Source organism: Bos taurus, chromosome 13, assembly GCF_002263795.3.
Source record: "Bos taurus isolate L1 Dominette 01449 registration number 42190680 breed Hereford chromosome 13, ARS-UCD2.0, whole genome shotgun sequence".
NCBI classification, from domain to species: Eukaryota; Metazoa; Chordata; class Mammalia; order Artiodactyla; family Bovidae; genus Bos; species Bos taurus.
Genome location: NC_037340.1, coordinates 20,091,760 through 20,114,207, shown reverse-complemented (window position 1 = coordinate 20,114,207; position 22,448 = coordinate 20,091,760). Strand labels below are relative to the sequence as shown.

General features: G+C 35.9%; 1 protein-coding gene across 12 annotated transcripts in view; it reads left to right on the top strand.

Annotated features, from left to right (window-relative positions):
• Positions 1-22,448, top strand: part of CCDC7 (coiled-coil domain containing 7) — a 266,671-nt gene that overhangs the window by 191,857 nt on the left and 52,366 nt on the right. For 11 of the 12 annotated variants that reach the window (XM_059892902.1, XM_025000934.2, XM_025000939.2 and 8 more), the window contains 2 exons: positions 4,459-4,557; positions 20,344-20,460. In XM_059892902.1, the coding sequence (XP_059748885.1) occupies positions 4,459-4,557; positions 20,344-20,460 (216 nt within the window). The remainder of the gene's footprint in view (positions 1-4,458; positions 4,558-20,343; positions 20,461-22,448) is intronic. The other variant, XM_025000940.2, reaches the window with a different exon arrangement.

Below are 22,448 nucleotides of genomic sequence, written 5' to 3'. Positions count from 1 at the left end.
TCTCTAGACAGGAAACACAAAAACAGTGTATAAACTCGAACTCAAAACAATAAAGTAAATGGCAACGGGATCATACTTATCAGTAATTACCTTAAATATAAATGGGTTGAATGCCCCAACCAAAAGACAAAGACTGGCTGAATGGATACAAAAACAAGACCCCTACATACGTTGTCTACAAGAGACCCATCTCAAAACAGGGGACACATACAGACTGAAAGTGAAGGGCTGGAAAAAGATTTTCCATGCAAATAGGGACCAAAAGAAAGCAGGAGTAGCAATACTCACATCAGATAAAATAGACTTTAAAACAAAGGCTGTGAAAAGAGACAAAGATGGTCACTACATAATGATCAAAGGATCAATCCAAGAAGAAGATATAACAATTATAAATATATATGCACCCAACACGGGAACACCACAATATGTAAGACAAATGCTAACAAGTATGAAAGGAGAAATTAACAATAACACAATAATAGTGGGAGACTTTAATACCCCACTCACACCTAAGGATAGATCAACTAAACAGAAAATTAACAAGGAAACACAAACGTTAAACGATACAATAGACCAGTTAGACCTAATTGATATCTATAGGACATTTCATCCCAAAACAATTTCACCTTTTTCTCAAGCGCACATGGAACCTTCTCCAGGATAGATCACATCCTGGGCCATAAATCTAGCCTTGGTAAATTAAAAAAAATAGAAATCATTCCAAGCATCTTTTCTGACCACAATGCAGTAAGATTAGATCTCAATTACAGGAGACAAACTATTAAAAATTCCAACATATGGAGGATGAACAACACCCTGCTGAATAACCAACAAATCACAGAAGAAATCAAAAAAGAAATCAAAATTTACATAGAAACTAATGAAAATGAAAACACAACAACTCAAAACCTGTGGGACACTTTAAAAGCAGTCCTAAGGGGAAAGTTCATAGCAATACAGGCATACCTCAAGAAACAAGAAAAAAGTCAAATAAATAACCTAACCCTACACCTAAAGCAACTAGAAAAGGAAGAAATGAAGAACCTCAGGGTTAGTAGAAGGAAAGAAATCTTAAAAATTAGGGCAGAAATAAATGCAAAAGAAACAAAAAAGACCATAGCAAAAATCAACAAAGCCAAAAGCTGGTTCTTTGAAAGGATAAATAAAATTGACAAACCATTAGCCAGACTCATCAAGAAACAAAGGGAGAAAAATCAAATCAACAAAATTAGAAATGAAAATGGAGAGATCACAACAGACAACACAGAAATACAAAGGATCATAAGAGACTACTATCAACAATTCTATGACAATAAAATGGACAACGTGGAAGAAATGGACAAATTCTTAGAAAAGTACAACTTTCCAAAACTGGACCAGGAAGAAATAGAAAATCTTAACAGACCCATCACAAGCATGGAAATTGAAACTGTAATCAAAAATCTTCCAGCAAACAAAAGCCCAGGTCCAGACGGCTTCACAGCTGAATTCTACCAAAAATTTAGAGAAGAGCTAACACCTATCCTACACAAACTCTTCCAGAAAATTGCAGAGGAAGGTAAACTTCCAAACTCATTCTATGAGGCCACCATCACCCTAATACCAAAACCTGACAAAGATCCCACAAAAAAAGAAAACTACAGGCCAATATCACTGATGAACATAGATGCAAAAATCCTTAACAAAATTCTAGCAATCAGAATCCAACAACACATTAAAAAGATCATACACCATGACCAAGTGGGCTTTATCCCAGGGATGCAAGGATTCTTCAATATCTCCAAATCAATCAATGTAATACACCACATTAACAAATTGAAAAACAAAAACCATATGATTATCTCAATAGATGCAGAGAAAGCCTTTGACAAAATTCAACATCCATTCATGATAAGAACTCTCCAGAAAGCAGGAATAGAAGGAACATACCTCAATATAATAAAAGCTATATATGACAAACCCACAGCAAACATTATCCTCAATGGTGAAAAATTGAAAGCATTTCCTCTAAAGTCAGGAACAAGACAAGGGTGCCCACTTTCACCATTACTATTCAACATAGTTTTGGAAGTTTTGGCCACAGCAATCAGAGCAGAAAAAGAAATAAAAGGAATCCAAATTGGAAAAGAAGAAGTAAAACTCTCACTATTTGCAGATGACATGATCCTCTACATAGAAAACCCTCAAGACTCCACCAGAAAATTACTAGAACTAATCAATGATTATAGTAAAGTTGCAGGATATAAAATCAACCCACAGAAATCCCTTGCATTCCTATACACTAATAATGAGAAAACAGAAAGAGAAATTAAGGAAACAATTCCATTCACCATTGCAATGGAAAGAATAAAATACTTAGGAATATATCTACCTAAAGAAACTAAAGACCTATATATAGAAAACTATAAAACACTGGTGAAAGAAATCAAAGAGGACACTGATAGATGGAGAAATATACCATGTTCATGGATTGGAAGAATCAATATAGTGAAAATGAGTATACTACCCAAAGCAATTTATAGATTCAATGCAATCCCTATCAAGCTACCAATGGTATTCTTCACAGAGCTAGAACAAATAATTTCACAATTTGTATGGAAATACAAGAAACCTCGAATAGCCAAAGCTATCTTGAGAAAGAAGAATGGAATGGGAGGAATCAACCTACCTGACTTCAGGCTCTATTACAAAGCCACAGTTTTCAAGACAGTATGGTACTGGCACAAAGACAGAAATATTGATCAATGGAACAAAATAGAAAGCCCAGAGATAAATCCACGCACATATGGACACCTTATCTTTGACAAAGGAGGCAAGAATATACAATGGTTTAAAGACAATCTCTTTAACAAGTGGTGCTGGGAAAGCTGGTCAACTGCTTGTAAAAGAATGAAACTAGAACACTTTCTAACACCATACAGAAAAATAAACTCAAAATGGATTAAAGATCTCAACATAAGACCAGAAACTATAAAACTCCTAGAGGAGAACATAGGCAAAACACTCTCCGACATACATCACAGCAGGATCCTCTATGATCCACCTCCCAGAATATTGGAAATAAAAGCAAAAATAAACAAATGGGACCTAATTAAACTTAAAAGCTTCTGCACAACAAAGGAAACTATTAGCAAGGTGAAAAGGCAGCCTTCAGAATGGGAGAAAATAATAGCAAATGAAGCAACGGACAAACAACTAATCTCAAAAATATACAAGCAACTCCTGCAGCTCAACTCCAGAAAAATAAATGACCCAATCAAAAAATGGGCCAAAGAACTAAATAGACATTTCTCCAAAGAAGACATACAGATGGCTAACAAACACATGAAAAGATGCTCAACATCACTCATTATCAGAGAAATGCAAATCAAAACCACTATGAGGTACCATTTAATGCCAGTCAGAATGGCTGCAATCCATAAGTCTACAAGCAATAAATGCTGGAGAGGGTGTGGAGAAAAGGGAACTCTCTTACACTGTTGGTGGGAATGCAAACTAGTACAGCCACTATGGAGAACAGTGTGGAGATTCCTTAAAAAACTGGAAATAGAACTGCCTTATGATCCAGCAATCCCACTGCTGGACATACACACTGAGGAAACCAGAAGGGAAAGAGACACGTGTACCCCAATGTTTATCGCAGCACTGTTTATAATAGCCAGGACATGGAAGCAACCTAGATGCCCATCAGCAGATGAATGGATAAGAAAGCTGTGGTACATATACACAATGGAGTATTACTCAGCCATTAAAAAGAATACATTTGAATCAGTTCTAATGAGGTGGATGAAATTGGAGCCTATTATACAGAGTGAAGTAAGCCAGAAAGAAAAACACCAATACAGTTTACTAACGCATATATGTGGAATTTAGAAAGATGGTAACAATAACCCTGTGTACAAGACAGCAAAAGAGACACCGATGTATAGATCAGTCTTATGGACTCTGTGGGAGAGGGAGAGGGTGGGGAGATTTGGGAGAATAGCATTGAAACATGTATAATATCATGTATGAAACAAGTTGCCAGTCGAGGTTCGATGCACAGTGCTGGATGCTTGGGGCTGGTGCACTGGGATGACGCAGAGGGAGGGTAGGGGAGGGAGGAGGGAGGAGGGTTCAGGATGGGGAACACGGGTATACCTGTGGTGGATTCATTTCGATATTTGGCAAAACTAATACAATATTGTAAAGCTTAAAAATAAAATCAAATTAAAAAAAAATATCACATTTAACCCTAAATTGTAAATACCTCATAAAACTATTCTCTCTATTTTTCACATCTCTCTACATTTCACATACTTACTCTATAATTCACTATCTCAATAATGTGGTATTTGACTTTATTGTTTCAAACTATGAGAAGAAATATTCCTGGATAATTGAAGTGTGTTTGAATTACAGAGGATTTTCAGTATATCCAGTTCTCTACTTAATGGATTAAAAACATCTTTCTTGCAGCTCAGAAAGCAAGAGACATATCATCTGAGGATGAAATTGGATCAAAAAGCCAGTCTCAAACTGAGAAACTTAGAGCTGGCAAAATGGAAACTCTGAATAGTAAGTCTGATAAATTTCAATATTAATTTATTTTTAATTAAAGTAAAAAGCAAAAAATCCTCTGTCTTAGGTTTGTGAATGTTTAATCATATCTTTTGTATAGATCTGTTACATCATATATTTACTGTGTTGTTAAGTTCTTCTTTAATTGAAGTTCTGTTTATTCTGTGTTACTAAGAAATGTATGTTAAATTTTCCTTCTATGATTATGGATATCTTTGTGTTTCCAGGTAGTTTTTTGCCAGATTGGTTTATATATTTGGAAATGATGTTATTAAATGTGTATGAATTTAAACTTGTATATTTACCTGGTAAACATGAGCCTTCATCTCTATAAAAGTATATCCTTTATCTCTAAGAATACATTTTTTGCCTTTATATTTATTTTATCTGATAATAGTACAGCCATATTTGCTTTCTTATGATAAGTATTTATACAGTCTTCTGTATATAGTCTTCTGTCTTCCGTAAACAGTTCAGACAGAAGTTCATGGTATATTGTATGATGTCAGTAGTTTTTGTCATAATGATCCTAAACCAAAAGAAAAGCCAAACAGTTTCTTTATTAATTGTGTACAAACAACACCTGCTGAATACTACATAACTTTTGTGGCAACATAAATTTTCATATGGTTGCTAAATTATATGATAAAACTATTAACTTTGTAAACTGCTAAACCATCCTCAAAGTGGCTGTAGTGTTTTGCTTTCCTCCCAGCTACAAATCAAGTTTCCCATTGCTCCAAATTTCTGAGATCATTTGTTGTTTTCAGCATTTGGATTTTAGCTATAGTTATGTAGTGATATCTCTTTTGGGTGTTAGTTCTAAAAGGTCTTGTAGGTCTTCATAGAACTGTTCAACTTCAGCTTCTTCAGCGTTACTGGTTGAGGCATAGATTTGGATTACTGTGATATTGAATGGTTTGCCTTGGAAACGAACAGAGATTATTCTGTCGTTTTTGAGATTGCATCCAAGTACTGCATTTCAGACTCTTTTGTTGACCATGATGGCCACTCCATTTCTTCTGAGGGATTCCTGCCCGCAGTAGTAGATATAATGATCATCTGAGTTAAATTCACCCATTCCAGTCCATTTTAGTTTGCTGATTCCTAGAATGTCAACGTTCACTCTTGCAATATCATGTTTGACAACTTCCAATTTGCCTTGATTCATGGACCTAACATTCCAGGTTCCTATGCAATATTGCTCTTTACAGCATCGGACCTTGCTTCTATCACCAGTCACATACACAACTGGGTGTTGTATTTGCTTTGCACTCATCTCACACGCTAGTACAGTAATGCTCAAAATTCTCCAAGCCAGGATTCAGCAATACATGAACCATGAACTTCCACATGTTCAAGCTGGTTTTAGAAAAGGCAGAGGAACCAGAGATCAAATTGCCAACATCTGCTGAATCATCGAAAAAGCAAGAGAGTTCCAGGAAAACATCTATTTCTGCTTTATTGACTATGCCAAAGCCTTTGACTGTGTGGATCACAATAAACTGTGGAAAATTCTGAAAGAGATGGGAATACCAGACCACGTGACCTGCCTTTTGAGAAACCTATATGCAGATCAGGAAGCAACAGTTAGAACTGTACATGGAACAACAGACTGGTTCCAAATAGGAAAAGGAGTACGTCAAGGCTGTACATTGTCACCCTGCTTATTTAACTTATATGCAGAGTACATCATGAGAAACACTGGGCTGGAAGAAGCACAAGCTGGAATCAAGATTGCTGGGAGAAATATCGATAACCTCAGATATGCAGATGATACCACCCTTATGGCAGAAAGTGAAGAGGAACTAAAGAGCCTTTTGATGAAAGTGAAAGTAGAGAGTGAAAAAGTTGGCTTAAAGCTCAACATTCAGAAAACTAAGATCATGGCATCTGGTTCCATCACTTCATGGCAAACAGATGGGGAAAGAGTGGAAACAGTGTCAGACTTAATTTTGGGGGGTTCCAAATCACTGCAGATGGTGATCGCAGCCATGAAATTAAAAGACGCTTGCTTCTTGGAAGGAAAGTTATGACCAACCTAGATAGCATATTCAAAAGCAGAGACATTACTTTGCCAACAAAGATCTGTCTAGTCAAGGCTGTGGTTTTTCCAATGGTCATGTATGGATGTGAGAGTTGGACTATGAAGAAGGCTGAGTGCCAAAGAATTGATGCTTTTGAACTGTGGTGTTGGAGAAGACTCTTTAGAGTCCCTTGGACTGCAAGAAGATCCAACCAGTCCATTCTGAAGGAGATCAGTCCTGGGATTTCTTTGGAGGGAATGATGCTAAAGCTGAAACTCCAGTACTTTGTCCACATCATTTGAAGAGTTGACTCATTGGAAAAGACTCTGATGCTGGGAGGGATTGGGGGCAGGAGGAGAAGGGGACGACAGAGGATGAGATGGCTGGATGGCATCACCGACTCGATGGACATGAGTTTGGGTGAACTCCGGGAGTTGGTGATGGACGGGGAGGCCTGGTGTGCTGCAATTCAGGGGGTCGCAAAGAGTCAGACATGACTGAGTGACTTAACTGAACTAATGTAGTGATATCTCACTGTTCTTTTAACTGTCAGTTCCTTTATGATATATATATATAGAGAGAGAGAGAACATCTTTTCATATTCTTATTTGCCATCTAAATGACTTGCTTGATAAAATATCTGTTCACTTTTTTGCCCATGTTATAATTGTGTTCTTTTCTAATTGTGGAGTTTTAAGAGTTTTTTATGTTTTAGATAACAAATCTTTTTTCAGATATATGTTGTGGGAATATTTTTTCCCAGCCTCTGACTTGTATTATCACTCTCTTAACAGTGTCTTTCACAGAACATAAGTCATATGTATATTTTTCTTAATAAAGTCCAACTTATCAATTTTTTTTTTGGATTGTGATTTTGGTGTTCTACCTGAAAAGTCAACACCAAACTTGAGATCCCCAAAATGTTCATCTGTGTTACCTTCTAGGACATTTATAGGTTTGTATTTTACATTTAGGTCTATGATCCATTCTGTGTTAATTCTTAGTAAGGTGTGACGTCTGTGTCTAGATTCACTTTTTTTTTTACATTTGGCTGTCCCTTTGTGTCCGTACTATTTGTTGAAAAAACAATCCTTTCTCCATTGAAAAGCTTTTGCTTTTCTTTCAGAAATTATTGACTGTATTTGTATAGGTCTATATCTCTTTGTTCTGTTATCTTGACATATTTGACTGTTCTTTCACCGATTATTTTGATTTCTATAGCTTTTAGTAAGTCTTGAAGTTGGGTGGCATCAGTCCTCTCACCTTGTTTTTCTTCAATATTGTGTCAGCTAATGTAGGTATTTTGCTTTTCCATATAAAGTTTAGAATTAGTTTATCAATATCCACAAAATAACTTGTTGGGATTTTGATTGGGATTGCACTGAATCAATTTGGAAAGAGCTGACAGTTTAACAATATTGAAACTTCCTGTCCATGAAAATGGAAAAATCTCTAAATCTTTGATGGCTCCTTTATGTATGTTAGATTTCATTACTGATGCTAATATGAGTGGTATTGTGGTCAATTTCAAATTTCACCTGTTCACTGTTGATATACAAGAAATCAGTTGACTTGTGTATATTAATGTGTATCTGGAAACCTTGCTATAGCCAGCTTATAATTCCAGGAGTGTTGTTGCTGTTGTTATTTAACAAGAAGAGTTTTGTTTAATTTTCTCAAGTTATATACTTTTTATGTCCTTTTCTTGATTTATTACATTAGCTGGGACTTTCACTATGATAGGGCTTCCCTGATAGCTCAGTTGGTAAAGAATCCTGCGTCAGGAAGATCCCCTGGAGAAGGGATAGGCTACTCACTCCAGTATTTTGGGGCTTCCCTTATGGCTCAGCTGGTAAAGAATCTGCCTGCAATACAGGAGACCTGGGTTTGATCCCTAGGTTGGGAAGATCCCATGGAGAAGGGAAAGGCTACCCACTCCAGTATTCTGGCTTGGAGAATTCAATGGACTCTATAGTCCATGGGGTTGCAAAGAGTTGGACTCAACTGAGTGACTTTCATTTTCACTTCACTATGATGCTGGGTAGGAGTTGTGAGAAGAGACATCCTTGATTTATCCTGAGATGATAATGATAGCATTTAGTTTTCCACTGTTAAGTGTGATGTTATCTGTTGGGTTTTGGTAGATGTTATTTATCAAATTGAGGAAGTTCCCACTATTCTTGGTTTGCTTAGAGTTTTTATCATGAACAGGGTTTAGATTTTTTTAAATAATTTTTTGCATCTCTGATTGATCAAATGATTTTTTTCTTTTGTCTTTTGATGTGATGAGCTACATTAATTGATTTTATATATTGAGTCAGCATTGTATACCTGGAATAAATCCTCCTTGGTCATGATATAGAATCATTTATATACATTGCTTCACATCATTGGTTATTATTTTGTGGAGGATTTTTGCATCTTATTTGTGAGAGATATTTATCTAGTTTTTGCATTGGAATCATAGAGCTTAAATCTATTGTGATCTGAAAGTATATTTCACATGACTTTTGTTCTTTTAAATTTGTTAAGGTATGGATTTTCAGCCTGTTGTATCTGTCAGTTACTGATAAGATGGTATTGAAAACAGCACATGTAATACATTTGTCAGTTTCTCCTTGCAGTTCTATTTTTGCCTCATGTATTTTGTTGCTCTGTTGTTAGGTGCATACTCATTGAGGATTCTTATGTTTTCTTAGATATTGACCCCCTTTATTATCATGTAGGGCTCTCTTTATTTCTGGTAATTTTCCTTGCTCTGAAGTCTGCCTTGTCTCAAATTAATAAAATTATAGGTTGGTTGATATGTTTTCTTTAGACGCTTTACATTTCTCTCCATTCTCTTCTTGCTAGCACAGTTTGATGAGAAGTAAAAGATATTTTTATCCTTATCCCTGTACAGATAAGATATATTTCTATTTTGTTTTTGTTTTTCCCTGAAGTCTTTTAAGATTTTCTCTTTGTCTTTGATTTTTTCTGCATTTTGAATATGATATGAATAGGTGTTGATATTTTTGCATTTATCTTTTTTGGTGTTCTCTGAATTCCTATGCTCGCTGATTTGAATGTCATTAATGTTGGAAAATTCTCTGCCATTGTTTAAATATCTCTTCTGTTGCATTGTTTCTTCTCCTTCTGGTATCCTCATTATGTGTGTGTTATGCCTTTTGTAATTGTCCAAAAGATCTCTGATATCCTGTTCCTTTTTTTCCATTTAGCTTCTCTTTTCAATTTGGAAAGTTTCTAATGTCATATCGTTAAGCTCACTGAGACTTTCCTTGACTGTGTTCCAGTCTACTAATGAACACATCAAAGACATTCTACACTTCTGTTGCAATATTTTAGATATTTAACATTTCCTTGTGATTTTTTTCTTAGAGCTTCCGTATTTCTTCTTACATTACTCTTCTGCTTTTATATATTGTCTCGTTTTCTACAAAAACTTTTAGCATATTAGTCATAATTACTTCAGATACTCCTATGATTATGCTCAAATTTCTGTCGTGTGAGTCTGGTACTCGTACTCTTCAGTTTGGGTTTTTATTTTTAAGCATGTCTTACATTTTTTTGCTGTTCAAATCCAGACACGATACACTGGGTACAAGGAACTGAAGTATATAGACCTTTAGTGTGAGGCTTCATGTTTCTCTGGCTAGGTATTGGTCTGTATTTTTTGTTTACTCTAGCTGTAGGTGTCATAAGCTAAAAGTCCCTATATTGTCTCTTTTTTGTCTCCCCTGGTATCTTTGGGTTTCCCTCTAGATTCCTTAAATAGGGTCTGTGACTTGGTGTTCTTTTAGCTGTAATTTGCTATTATATAGGAGCCCTATTAATATGGTGGTAAGACGTCAGGGAAGGGGAAAGTTTCTGTAATCCTCTGATTAGGTTTCAGCCTGTGTCTGAATAAGCTTGTGCCTCTGGGCTCCAACCTTCAAAGTGTTTCTCATGTTTCTCCTATGTGTTTGGTAAGACAAGGAAGGCTGGAAAGGGCTGAGATCATATATCTACTCACCCCTATGTTGAATACTCCATTTTCCTAAGGTCTGTTGGTTCTCATAAACTCTGTTTTGGTTAAGCTCTAGTAAAGTAGTTTCCCTTGAAGGCAGTCTTTTGTTAAAGAGAATGGCATTTTGAAAAGCAGTTCCTTTCCCCTCCCCCTGTTGGAAGCATATGAAGGTTTTTCTCTGATCTTCATCTTGAGAACTTGCTTGGGTTTCCTAGACATAAAAATTATAATAATGTGGGAATACCAGTAAGATTCAAATTAGTTTACACTGAACTTTCAGCAATTTGTAGGTTTCCCTGTTGGCTCAGATGGTATAAAGAATCTGCATGCAATGCAGGAGACCCAGGTTTTTTCCCTGGATTGGGAAGATCCCCTGGAGAAGGGAATGGCAACCCACTCTAGTATTCTTGCCTGGAAAACCCCAGGGAGAGAAGAGCCTGGCAGGCTACAGTCCATGGGGTCACAAAGAGTCAGACACGACTAAGCAACTGACATTCTCATTCTCACTAGTACTGACTCCAACAGTGAGCTTCTACTCCTGCTCTTCAGCTGCCAATAACCTGCTTTTATGCACCTCTGTCTCCAGTTTGGGGGGCAGCATTTTGCCTTGATTTAAATAAGAAAAAGTGAAAGTCACTCAGTTGTTTCCGACCCTTTGCGACCCCATGGACTATAGCCATGTATTCTCCAGGACTGTACCCTCTGCAGTATTCTTCAGGCCAGAATACTGGAGTGGGTAGCCTTTTCCTTCTCCAGGGAATTTTCTCAACCCAAGGATCAAACCCAGGTCTCCCGCATTGCAGGTGAATTCTTTACCAGCTGAGCCACAAGGGAAGCCCAAGAATACTGGAGTGGGTAGCCTATCCCTTCTCCAGCAGGTCTTCCTGACCCAGGAATCGAACTGGGGTCTCTGGCATTGCAGGCAGATTCTTTACCAACTGAGCTATCAAGGAAGCCCAAATAAGATGTTTAATTTAAAATGTTTGCTAAATTTTTTCTTATTGTAAGAATAGAAGTAATGACTCCCAAGCTCTTTACACGTATAACAAGAAGTAGACATCCTCTCATGTGTATATGCCCAGTTGTTTCCAACTCTTTGTGACCCCACAGACTGTAGCCTGCTAGGCTCCTCTGTCCATGGGATTTTCCCAGCAAGAATGCTGAAGTGGGTTGCCATTTCCTCCACCAGGAGACCTTCCTGGCCCAGGAATGGAACTGGCATTTCCTGTGTCTTTTGCATTGGTAGGCAGATTCTTTACCACTGAGCCACCTGGAAATCCCAGAAGTCCTCTCACTATTATTATTTTAGCATTTCAACATCCTGTATGATTTAATCCTTATTATTTATCATTTAGCAGCCTTTCATGTCCACATTTTTTTCTTTTCTGATTTATTGTACATTTGACATAAAACCTGTAAATTTAAGGTGTACAACATACTAATTTGATACATTTATGTATTGTAATGTGATTGCCATTGTAGTGGTAATTAGCACCTATATCACATTACATAATTATGTTTTCATTTTATTGGTTGTAATAATTCTAGTCTGTTATCATTTGGTGATTATAGTGCAGTATTATCTATATTCATTATGCTGTGTTTCAGATCTCTATTTACTACTCAAGTTTGTACAACATCTTTTGTATTACCCCACCCCTTATCCTCTGGTTAACCACAATTTCTTACTAAAAATTTTGCTTTTTTAGATTCCACAGGTAGATGATTTGTTGTTGTTCTGTTGCTCAGTCATGTCCAACTCTTTACAACCCCATGAACTACTGCATGCCAAGCTTCCCTGTCCTTTAACATTTCCCAGAGTTTGCTCAAATTCATGTCCATGGATTTGGTGATGCATCCAACCATCTCATCCTGTCTCCTCTTCTCCTCCTGCCGTCAGTTTCCCAGCATCATGGTCTTTTCCAGTCAGTCAACTCTCTGCATAAGGTGACCAAAGTATCAGAGTTTCAGCTTCAGCATCAGTGCTTCCAATGAATAGTCAATATTGATTTCCTTTAGGATTGACTGGTTTGTTCTCCTTTCTATCCAAGGGACTCTCAAGAGTCTTCTCCAGCACTACAGTTCAAAAGCATCAATTCTTCAACGATCAGCCTTCTTTATGGTCCAACTTTCATCTCCATACATGACTGCTGGAAAAACCATAGCTTTGACTAGATGGACCTTTATTGGCAAAGTGATGTCTCTGCTTTTTGATATGCTGTCTAGGTCTGTCATAGCTTTTCTTCCAAGGAGCAAGCGTCTTTTAATTTCATGGCTGCAGTCACAATCTACAATGATTTGGGAGCCCAAGAAAATAAAGTTTGTCACTGTTTCCATTGTTTTCCCATCTATCTGCCATGCAGTAATGGGACCAGATGCCATGATCTTCATTTTTTGAATGTTGAGTTTTAAGCCAGCCTTTTCACTCTCCTCTTTCACTTTCATCAAGAGACTCTTTAGTTCATCTTTGCTTTCTGCCATAAAAGTTATGTCATCTGCATATCTGAGGTTGTTGATATTTCTCCAGCTTGTACTTCTTCCAGCCCGGCATTTTGAATGCTATACTCTGCATATATGTTGAATAAACAGGGTAACAATATACAGCCTTGATGAACTCCTGTCCCAATTTTGAATCAGTTCACTGTTCCTTGTCCAGTACTAACTGCTGCTTATTGACCTGCATACAGGTTTCTCAAGAGGCAGGTAAGTTGGTCTGGTATTCCCATCTCTTTAAGAATTTTCCACAGGTTTTTGTAGTCCACATAGTCAGAGGCTTTTGTGTAGTCAATTAAGAAGAAGTAGATATTTTTCTGGAATTCTCTTGCTTTTTCTTTGATCCAATGCAGGTTGATCTTTGGTTCCTCTGCCTTTTCTAAATCTAGCTTGTACATCTGGAAGTTCTCAGTTCATGTATTGTTGAACCCTAGCTTGAAGAACTTTAAGCATTACCTTCCTAGCATGTGAAATGAGTGCAATTGTGTAATAGTTTGAACATTTTTTGGCATTGCTCTTCTTCAGGGTTGAAATGAAAACTGACCTTTGCCAGTCCTGTGGCCACTGCTGAATTTTCTAAATTTCCTGGCATATTGACTGCAGCAGTTTGACAGCATCATACCGTAGTATATTTTTCTTTCTCTTTATGACTCATTTCTCTTAGAAAAACGTATTCAGGACTTACCCATGTTGTCTCAAATGGCAGGATGTCCTTCTTTCAAATGGCTGATTAATACTCCATATGTGTGTATATATATATACACATATACATACACCACATCTTCTTTATCTATTCATCCATTGATGGACTGTTAGGATATGTTCATATCTTCCTGTTGTGAATAATACTGAGAAAAAATATAGGTACATAAAGCTCCTCAAAATCCTGTATTTATTTCCTTCAAGTAGGTACTTATAAGTAGGATAGAGGGATCAGAAGTTCAATCTACTTTTAATTTTTTGAGGAAACTCCATTTCCAAAGTGGGTGGACCAGTTTACATTCCCTCTAGCAGTATACAAAGATTCCCTTGTCATTGTATTCTTGCCAGCACTTGTATCTCTTGTCTTCTTGATGATAGCCATTCCAACTTGTTTGAGATGGTATCTCAATGTGCCTTTGACTTGCATCTCTCTGAGGACTAATGTTGTTGATCATATTTTCACATACTTGTTGGCCATTTGTATGCCTTTTTAAGAAAGGTATTTAGTTTTTCTGTACATTTTAAAAATTGGATTGTTTAATTTTTTGTTATTAGGCTGTATGAAATCTATATGTTTTAGATATTAACCCTTTATCTGATACATGGTTTCTGAAATTTTCTCATTTCATTGATTGCCTTTTCATTGTGTTGTTTCTTTTACTGTGCAGAAACTGTTAACTTTGAAGTAGACCCATTTGTTGAGTTTTTCTTTTGTTGTTTGTGCTTTCGGTGTTCATATATTAAAAAAAATCATTGCGAAGACCACTGTCAAGGAGTTTCTTCCCTACATTTTCCTCTAGCAGAATCAAGTCTTATGTTTATAAGTCTTTGCTCTATTTCAAGTTAATTTTGTGAGTGGCATAAATTAGGAGTCCAATTTCATTTCTTTGCATGTGTATATGCAGTTTTTTCAACATCATTTGTTGAAGAGACTATCCTTTTCCCACTGGGTGTTCTTGGCACTCTTGTTCAATAGTAATTGACCAAGCATTTAATTTGCTTGGACATTTAATTTGAGGATCTTTACTTTCTTTCATTGGTCTATGTGTCTCTTTTTGTGCCAATGCCATAACATGTTTATTGTTATAGCTTTGGAGTATAGTTTGAAATCAAGAAATGTGTTATCACTCACTTTGTTCTTTTACAGGACTGCCTTCGTTTTCTGATTTCTTTTGTGATTCCATATAAATTTTAGGATTTTTTTTTCTAATTCTGTGGAGAATTTGATGTGTTTATAGGATTGTGTTGAATCCATAGATGACTTTGGATAGTATGAACATTTCAAAAAGATTTTTCTTTTAGTACATATACATGGGGTATCTTCCCATTTCTTTATGTCTTCCATTTCTTTCCATAGAGCCTTGTAGTTTTCATTGTACAGATCTTTCATCTCCTTGGTTAAATTTATATCCAGAATTTTATTTTTTTAATTTATTTTTGGCTGTACTGTGTGGCATGCAGCATCTTAGTTCCCTGACCAGTGTTTGAACCCGCACCCCCTGCAATGGAAGCATGGAGTCTTAACCATTGGACTGCCAGTTGCTATTCCCAGTATTTTATTGTTTTTTATGCTACTGTGAATGGTATAGTTTTAGTTTTTTTCAGGTATTTTATCATTAACATGTAGAAATGCAACAGATTACCATATGTTAATTTTGTATCCTGCAACTTTACTGAAATCATTGATTAGTTCCAACAATTTCATGGTTGAGTCCTTGAGGTTTTCTATATATAAAATGGTATCATCTGCAAATCACAAGAATTTTCTTCTTCCTTCCCAAGCCTGTTTGTTGAGGATTTTTATTGTGAAAGAGTATTGAATTTTGTCAAATGTTTTTCTGCATCTATTGAGATGATAATATAATTTTATCCCTCATTCTGTCAGTATGGTGTGAAAGATTGATTTACTTGCAAATGTTAAACCAAACCATCCTTGCATCTCTTGTATAAATCCTAGGTCATGGTATATGATCCTTTTAATGTGCTGCAAAATTTGGTTTGCTAATATTTTGTTGAGGATTGTTGTATCTATTTTCATTAAGGAAATGTCAATATCTTTAGTTTTTGTTTCTTGTAGCTTTTTTGTCTCAGTTTGGAATCAGGATGATGTTGGCATCATGAAGATTTTAGAAGTGTTTCCTTAACCAGAATTGAAAGAGACATGTGTACCCCAATGTTGATAACAGTACTGTTTATAAGAGCCAGGACATGGAAGCAACCTAGACGTCCATCAGCAGACGAATGGATAAGAAAGCTATGGTACATATACACAATGGAGTATTACTCAGCCATTAAAAAGAATACATTTGAATCAGTTCTAATGAGGTGGATGAAACTGGAGCATATTATACAGAGTGAAGTAAGCCAGAAAGAAAAACACCAATACAGTATCAGTTCAGTTCAGTTCAGTCACTCGGCTGTGTCCAACTCTTTGCGACCCCATGAATCGCAGCACACCAGGCCTCCCTGTCCATCACCAACTCCTGGAGTTCACTCAGACTCACGTCCATTGAGTCAGTGATGCCATCCAGCCATCTCATCCTCTGTCGTCCCCTTCTCCTCTTGCCCCCAATCCCTCCCAGCATCAGAGTCTTTTCCAATGAGTCAGCTCTTCACATGAGGTGGCCAAAGTACTGGAGTTTCAGCTTTAGCATCATTCCTTCCAAAGAAATCCCAGGGCTGATCTCCTTCAGAATGGTTGGATTTCCTTGCAGTCCAAGGGACTCTCAAGAGTCTTCTCCAACACCACAGTTCAAAAGCATCAATTCTTTGGTGCTCAGCCTTCTTCACAGTCCAACTCTCACATCCATACATGACCACAGGAAAAACCATAGCCTTGACTAGATGGACCTTTGTTGGCAAAGTAATGTCTCTGCTTTTGAATATGCTATCTAGGTTGGTCATAACTTTCCTACCTAGGAGTAAGCGTCTTTTAATTTCATGGCTGCAGTCACCATTGGCAGTAATTTTGGAGCCCAAAGAAATAAAGTCTGACACTGTTTCCACTCTTTCCCCATCTATTTCCCATGAAGTGATGGGACCGGATGCCATGATCTTCGTTTTCTGAATGTTGAGCTTTAAGCCAACTTTTTCACCCTCTACTTTCACTTTCATCAAGAGGCTTTTAGTTCCTCTTCTCTTTCTGCCATAAGGGTGGTGTCATCTGCATATCTGAGGTTATTGATATTTCTCCCTGCAATCTTGATTCCAGCTTGTGCTTCTTCCAGCCCAGCATTTCTCATGATGTACTCTGCATATAAGTTAAATAAGCAGGGTGACAATATACAGCCTTGACGTACTCCTTTTCCTATTTGGAACCAGTCTGTTGTTCCATGTCCAGTTCTAACTGTTGCTTCCTGACCTACATACAAATTTCTCAAGAGGCAGATCAGGTGGTCTGGTATTCCCATCTCTTTCAGAATTTTCTACAGTTTCTTGTGATCCACACAATCAAAGGCTTTGGCATAGTCAATAAAGCAGAAATAGATGCTTTTCTGGAACTCTCTTGCTTTTTCCATGATCCAGCAGATGTTGGCAATTTGATCTCTGGTTCCTCTACCAATGCATATATATAGAATTTAGAAAGATGGTAACGATAACCCTATATGCGAGACAGCAAAAGAGACACAGATGTATAGAACAGTCTTTTGGACTCTGTGGGAGAGGGCGAGGGTGGGATGATTAGGGAGAATGGCATTGAAACATATATATTACCATATGTGAAATGAATCGCCAGTCCAGGTTTGATGCATGAGACAGGGTGCTCGGGGCTGGTGCACCAGGATGACCCAGAGGGATGGGATCGGGAGGGAGATGGGAGGGGAGTTCAGGATGGGGAACACGTGTACACCTGTGGCAGATTCATGTCAATGTATGGCAAAACCACTACAATATTGTAAAGTAATTAGCCTCCAATTAAAATAAATAAATATATATTTTTTTAAAAAAAGAAGTGCTTCATTTTGTATTTTGGGGGAGAGTTTAAGAATAGTTCCTGTTAATTCTTCTTTAAATGTTTGGTAAAATTCATCAATGAAGTCATCTGGTCCTGGGCTTTTGTTGTTGTTGTTGGTAGGTTTTTGACTACTGCCCAGTCTCCTTTGTTACTGGTCTGTTCAGTCTTTCTGTTTCCTCATGATTCAGTATTGGTAGGCTGTATGTTTCTAGGAATTTATTCCTTTGCTCCTAGTTGTTCAATATGTTGGTGTATACTTGTTCATAATGGTCCCTTATAGCATATTTATTTCTGTGGTGTTAGTTGTAATGTTTTCTCTTCCACTTCTCATTTTCTTTGCGTCTTTATTTCTTAGACAGTCTAGCTAAAACTTTGTCAATTTCTGTGTGTCTTTTCAAAAATCACCTCTTAGTTTTATCATATTTTTCTTACTGTTTTTATGTTCCCTATTTCATTTATTTCTGCTCTCATCTTTATTATTTCCTACTTGTGATAACATTGACATTAATTTGTTATTATTCTTTTAGTTCCTTTGGGTGTAATTTATGGTCTTTGAGATATTTCTTCTCTTTTAATCTAGATGTGTATTACTACAAACTACCCTCTTGGATACTGTTTTTGTACATCCTACATGTTTATGTATATTGTGTTTCCATTTTTGTTCTCTGGAGATATTTTCTAATTTCCCTTTTGATTTCTTCTTTGATCCAGTGGTTGTTCAAGATTGTGTTGTTTAATTTCCATGTGTCTGTGAATTTTTCATTTTTCTTCCATTATTTATTCATATTTTTTTTCCTACTGTGGTTAGAAAAAATACTTGAAATGATTTTAATTTTAAACACATTAAGATTTGTTTTGTGACCTGGAATGTGATCTGTCCTGAAGAAGAATGCTTATGAAGAATGTGTATTTTACTGCTCTTGAGTGGAATGCTCTGTAGATATCTCAAGTCCATTTGAATTCAAATAATTCAAGCCCTCTCTTTACTGATTTTACTTATCTTTACTGAGTCTTTGTTACATATTTTTTGTCTGAATGATCTATCCATTATTGTAAATGGAATATTAACGTCTCCTTCTATTCTTGATTTGCCATCTATTTCTCCCTTCAGATCTGTCAGTGTTTGGTTTATATATTCAAGTGAGCCATTATTGGATGCATATATGTATTTGTAAGTGTTATATCCTGTTGAATTGATTCTTTCATCAAAATGATGAAATGACCTTCATCATTGTAATGACCTTCTTTGTGTCTTGGGGCAGCTTTCTATTAGTCTTTTTTGTCTAATATAGCCACCTCTGATCTCTCTTGATTACCATTTTCTTGAAATATCTTTTTCTATCCTTTCACTTTCAGCCTGTGTGTGTCCTTATATCTAAAGTTGATCTTTTATTAATAGCATGTAATTGCATATTGTTAGCATGTAATTACATCTTATTTTTTCATTCATTCTCCAATCTTTTTTGAGTGTAATTTATTTATATTTAAAGTAGTTCTTGATTGTTAATGACTTTGTATTGCCATTTTATTGTTTTTGTCGCTTTTGTAGTTCTAAGTTTTCTGCTTAGAAATCCATTGTAGTCTTACTGAAGTTCTTTTGTGTGAAATAAGTTACTTTTGCTGCTTTTAAAATTCTTTCTTTGTCTTTGACCTTTGATAATTTAAGTGTATGTCTCAGTGTAGATCTCTTTGAATTAAATCTATTTGGACTTCTTTGGGATCCATAAGTTTGTATGTCCACTTCCTTCCTCAGTTTTGGGAATTTTACAGCCATTATTTCTTTCTGTCCTTTTCTTATTCTCTTCTTCTTCTGGAATAACTATCTGGCATATATTTGCTTGATGGCATCCCATATGTTCCGTAGACTTTTTTTTACTTTTTTTCATTCTTCTTTTCTTTTTGTTGTTCTACTTGGTAATTTCAAATTATCCGTCTTTGAGATCACTGATTATTTTTCCTCTGCTTGATCATGTGTGCTACTAAAAAGCTCTCTGTTAAATTCTTCAGTCATTGTGTTCTTCAGCTCCAAAATTTCTGTTTGGTTCTTTTATGTTTTCTGTCTCTTGTTGACCTTCTCTGTTTGTATATGTATTGTTTTCCTGATTTTATTTAGTTGTCTATTTGTGTTCTCTTGTAGCTCACTGAGGTTAAGATTACAATTTTGATTTTTTGCCATATAAAACCTTTTATGACAAATCTGTATGTTTAATCATGTAAGAAATATTGCTGATCCATATATTTATCATACTAACTTTATCAGAACTAGGTAATTGTTAAAATGATAATGATTCACATTCTGATTTTGTTTATAAATGGGGATTGTTAAAAAATGGGGATATCTTTTGGTGCTTCAACATAAATCAGGGTATTAGCTGTTGGATTGACACAGAAATATATTCTATATTAAGTTAAGACAATAAAGAAATTGAAATCTATTCAATGAACTTCTAACATTTATTGAGTAATCATTTTTCTCTTCTTATTGATATAAGAATATTTTCCTAAACTCCAGACATTATAATCTCCTTGGAATTAAGCCATAATGCATAGGTTTCAATAGTGTTTCTGTATTTAATTGAAAGTTTTATTCATATTGGTAGATCAAGATGTGGATGAACTCTCAGATGAGAAATTTGCACTTGACGATCTAGTAAGAACTAAAGGATACAAGGATAACACTCAACTAAGTGGAGTTTACCACCCTCAGATATTGAGAAGTATGAATTACATTCATATACATATTTTAAAAGTCATCATAAAATACTTGACAGTTTAAAATTACATTTTAATGTGCACCAATTTTATGTTAGTTGAACTTTTTCCTTAGAGTGGATATTTTAAAACATAATTTACCAGAAATTGAAGTTCTACAGAACTAGTAAATGCTGTAATGCTATTAGCACCCCTCATTTCTTGGAGTCTTTAATATTCTAATTATTATACTTTATTTCTTAAATTTGTTGAGCAAGAAACTCTGTCTTTCTCTTTCTTTGGAATAGTGTTTCATAGAGAACAAGTTTAGGAGACATTTTTCTAGGAAACTTATGGAATTGTTGCAGTTATTTCATTTTTAACAACGTGACGTTTACCCAGCATTTACATTTCAGTTCTTATCAAGTATCATTATCTGCTAAAACATATTTGTTGTTATCCAGTAGAGCTATTCTTAATATTGTTACGTAGTTTCAAGAAGGGAAAAGAAATGTTTGTTTTTTATCTATTGGACACTACTCTTGATATTTTATATTTTCTACTACAACTCTTTAGTAGTGTATTTTTTGTGTATATTTTAAGTAAATTTATCTATTTTTTATGTTTGCTTCAAAAATGGATTTCTAGAAAAATGGACATTATTAGAAAGATTGTTGTTCAGTCAGCAAGTTGTGTCCAACCATATGCGACCCCATGAACTGCAGCATACCAGGCTCCTCTGTCCTTCACTATCTCCCTGAGTTTGTTCAAACTCATGTCCATTAGAAAGACTGGAAATTTTTTATTTGGATTTTTGACTTAGTATAACAGAAAATTTGATTTATATTTGTTCTTCTTAAGAATCAAATAAAACCTAGGTCCACAATTTATTTGATGGAAATTGTTGGTTCATGTATTCCTGAAGCCTAGCCTGAAGGATTTTGAGCATAACCTTACTACCATCTGAAATGAGGGCAATTGTACAGTAGTTTGAACATTTCTTCGCATTGCCCTTCTTTGGGATTGGAATGAAGGCTGACCTTTTCCAGTCCTGTGGCGACTGCTGAGTTTTCCAAAAATTCCTGGCATATTGAGTGCAACACTTTATCAGCATCATCTTTTAGGATTTTCAATAGCTCAGCACTATTACCTCATAATAATGCTTCCTAAGGCCCACTTCACACTCCAAGGTATCTGGCTCTAATTGAGTGACCACACCTTCATGGTTATCAAGGTCATTAAGACCTTTTTTTGTAAAGTTCTTCTGTGTATTCTTGCCACCTCTTCTTAATCTCTTCTACTTTTGTTAGAAGAATTTCTAACAATTTCATCTCTAAGAATTTTCCACAGTTTCACTTTTATTTACTTTTGTTAGATCCTTACTGTTTCAGTCCTTTATGATTTCCATCCTTGCATGAAATGTTCTCTTTATATGTTCAGCTTTGTTGAGATCTCTAGTGTTTCCCATTTTGTTGTTTTCCTTCTATTTCTCTGCATTGTTCAGTTAAAAAGACCTTCTTATCCCTCCTTATTATTCTCTGTAATTCTCATTCAGTTGGATATATCTTTCCGTTTCTCCCTTGCCTTTCACTTCTCTTCTTTCCTCAGCTATTTGTATATCCTCTTAAGACAACCATTTTGCCTTCTTGCATTTCTTTTTCTTTGGGATGGTTTTAGTCATTTGTACAGGATTGTTTCTTGTACCATGTCACAATTCTCCATCCATAGTTGTTCTGTCTCTCTGTCTATCAGATCTAATCCCTTGAATCTATTTGACACTTCCACTGTATAGTCATAAGGGATTTGATTTAGGTCATACCTGAATAGCCTAGTGGTTTTCCCTACTTTCTTCAATTTAAGCCTGAATTTTGCAATGAGCTGATAATCTGAGCCTTAGTCAGCTCCTGGTCTTGTTTTTGCTGACTGTATAGAGCTTCTCCATATTTGGCTGCAAAGAATATAATCAATCTGATTTGGGTATTGACCATTTAGTGATGTCCATATATAGAGTCAT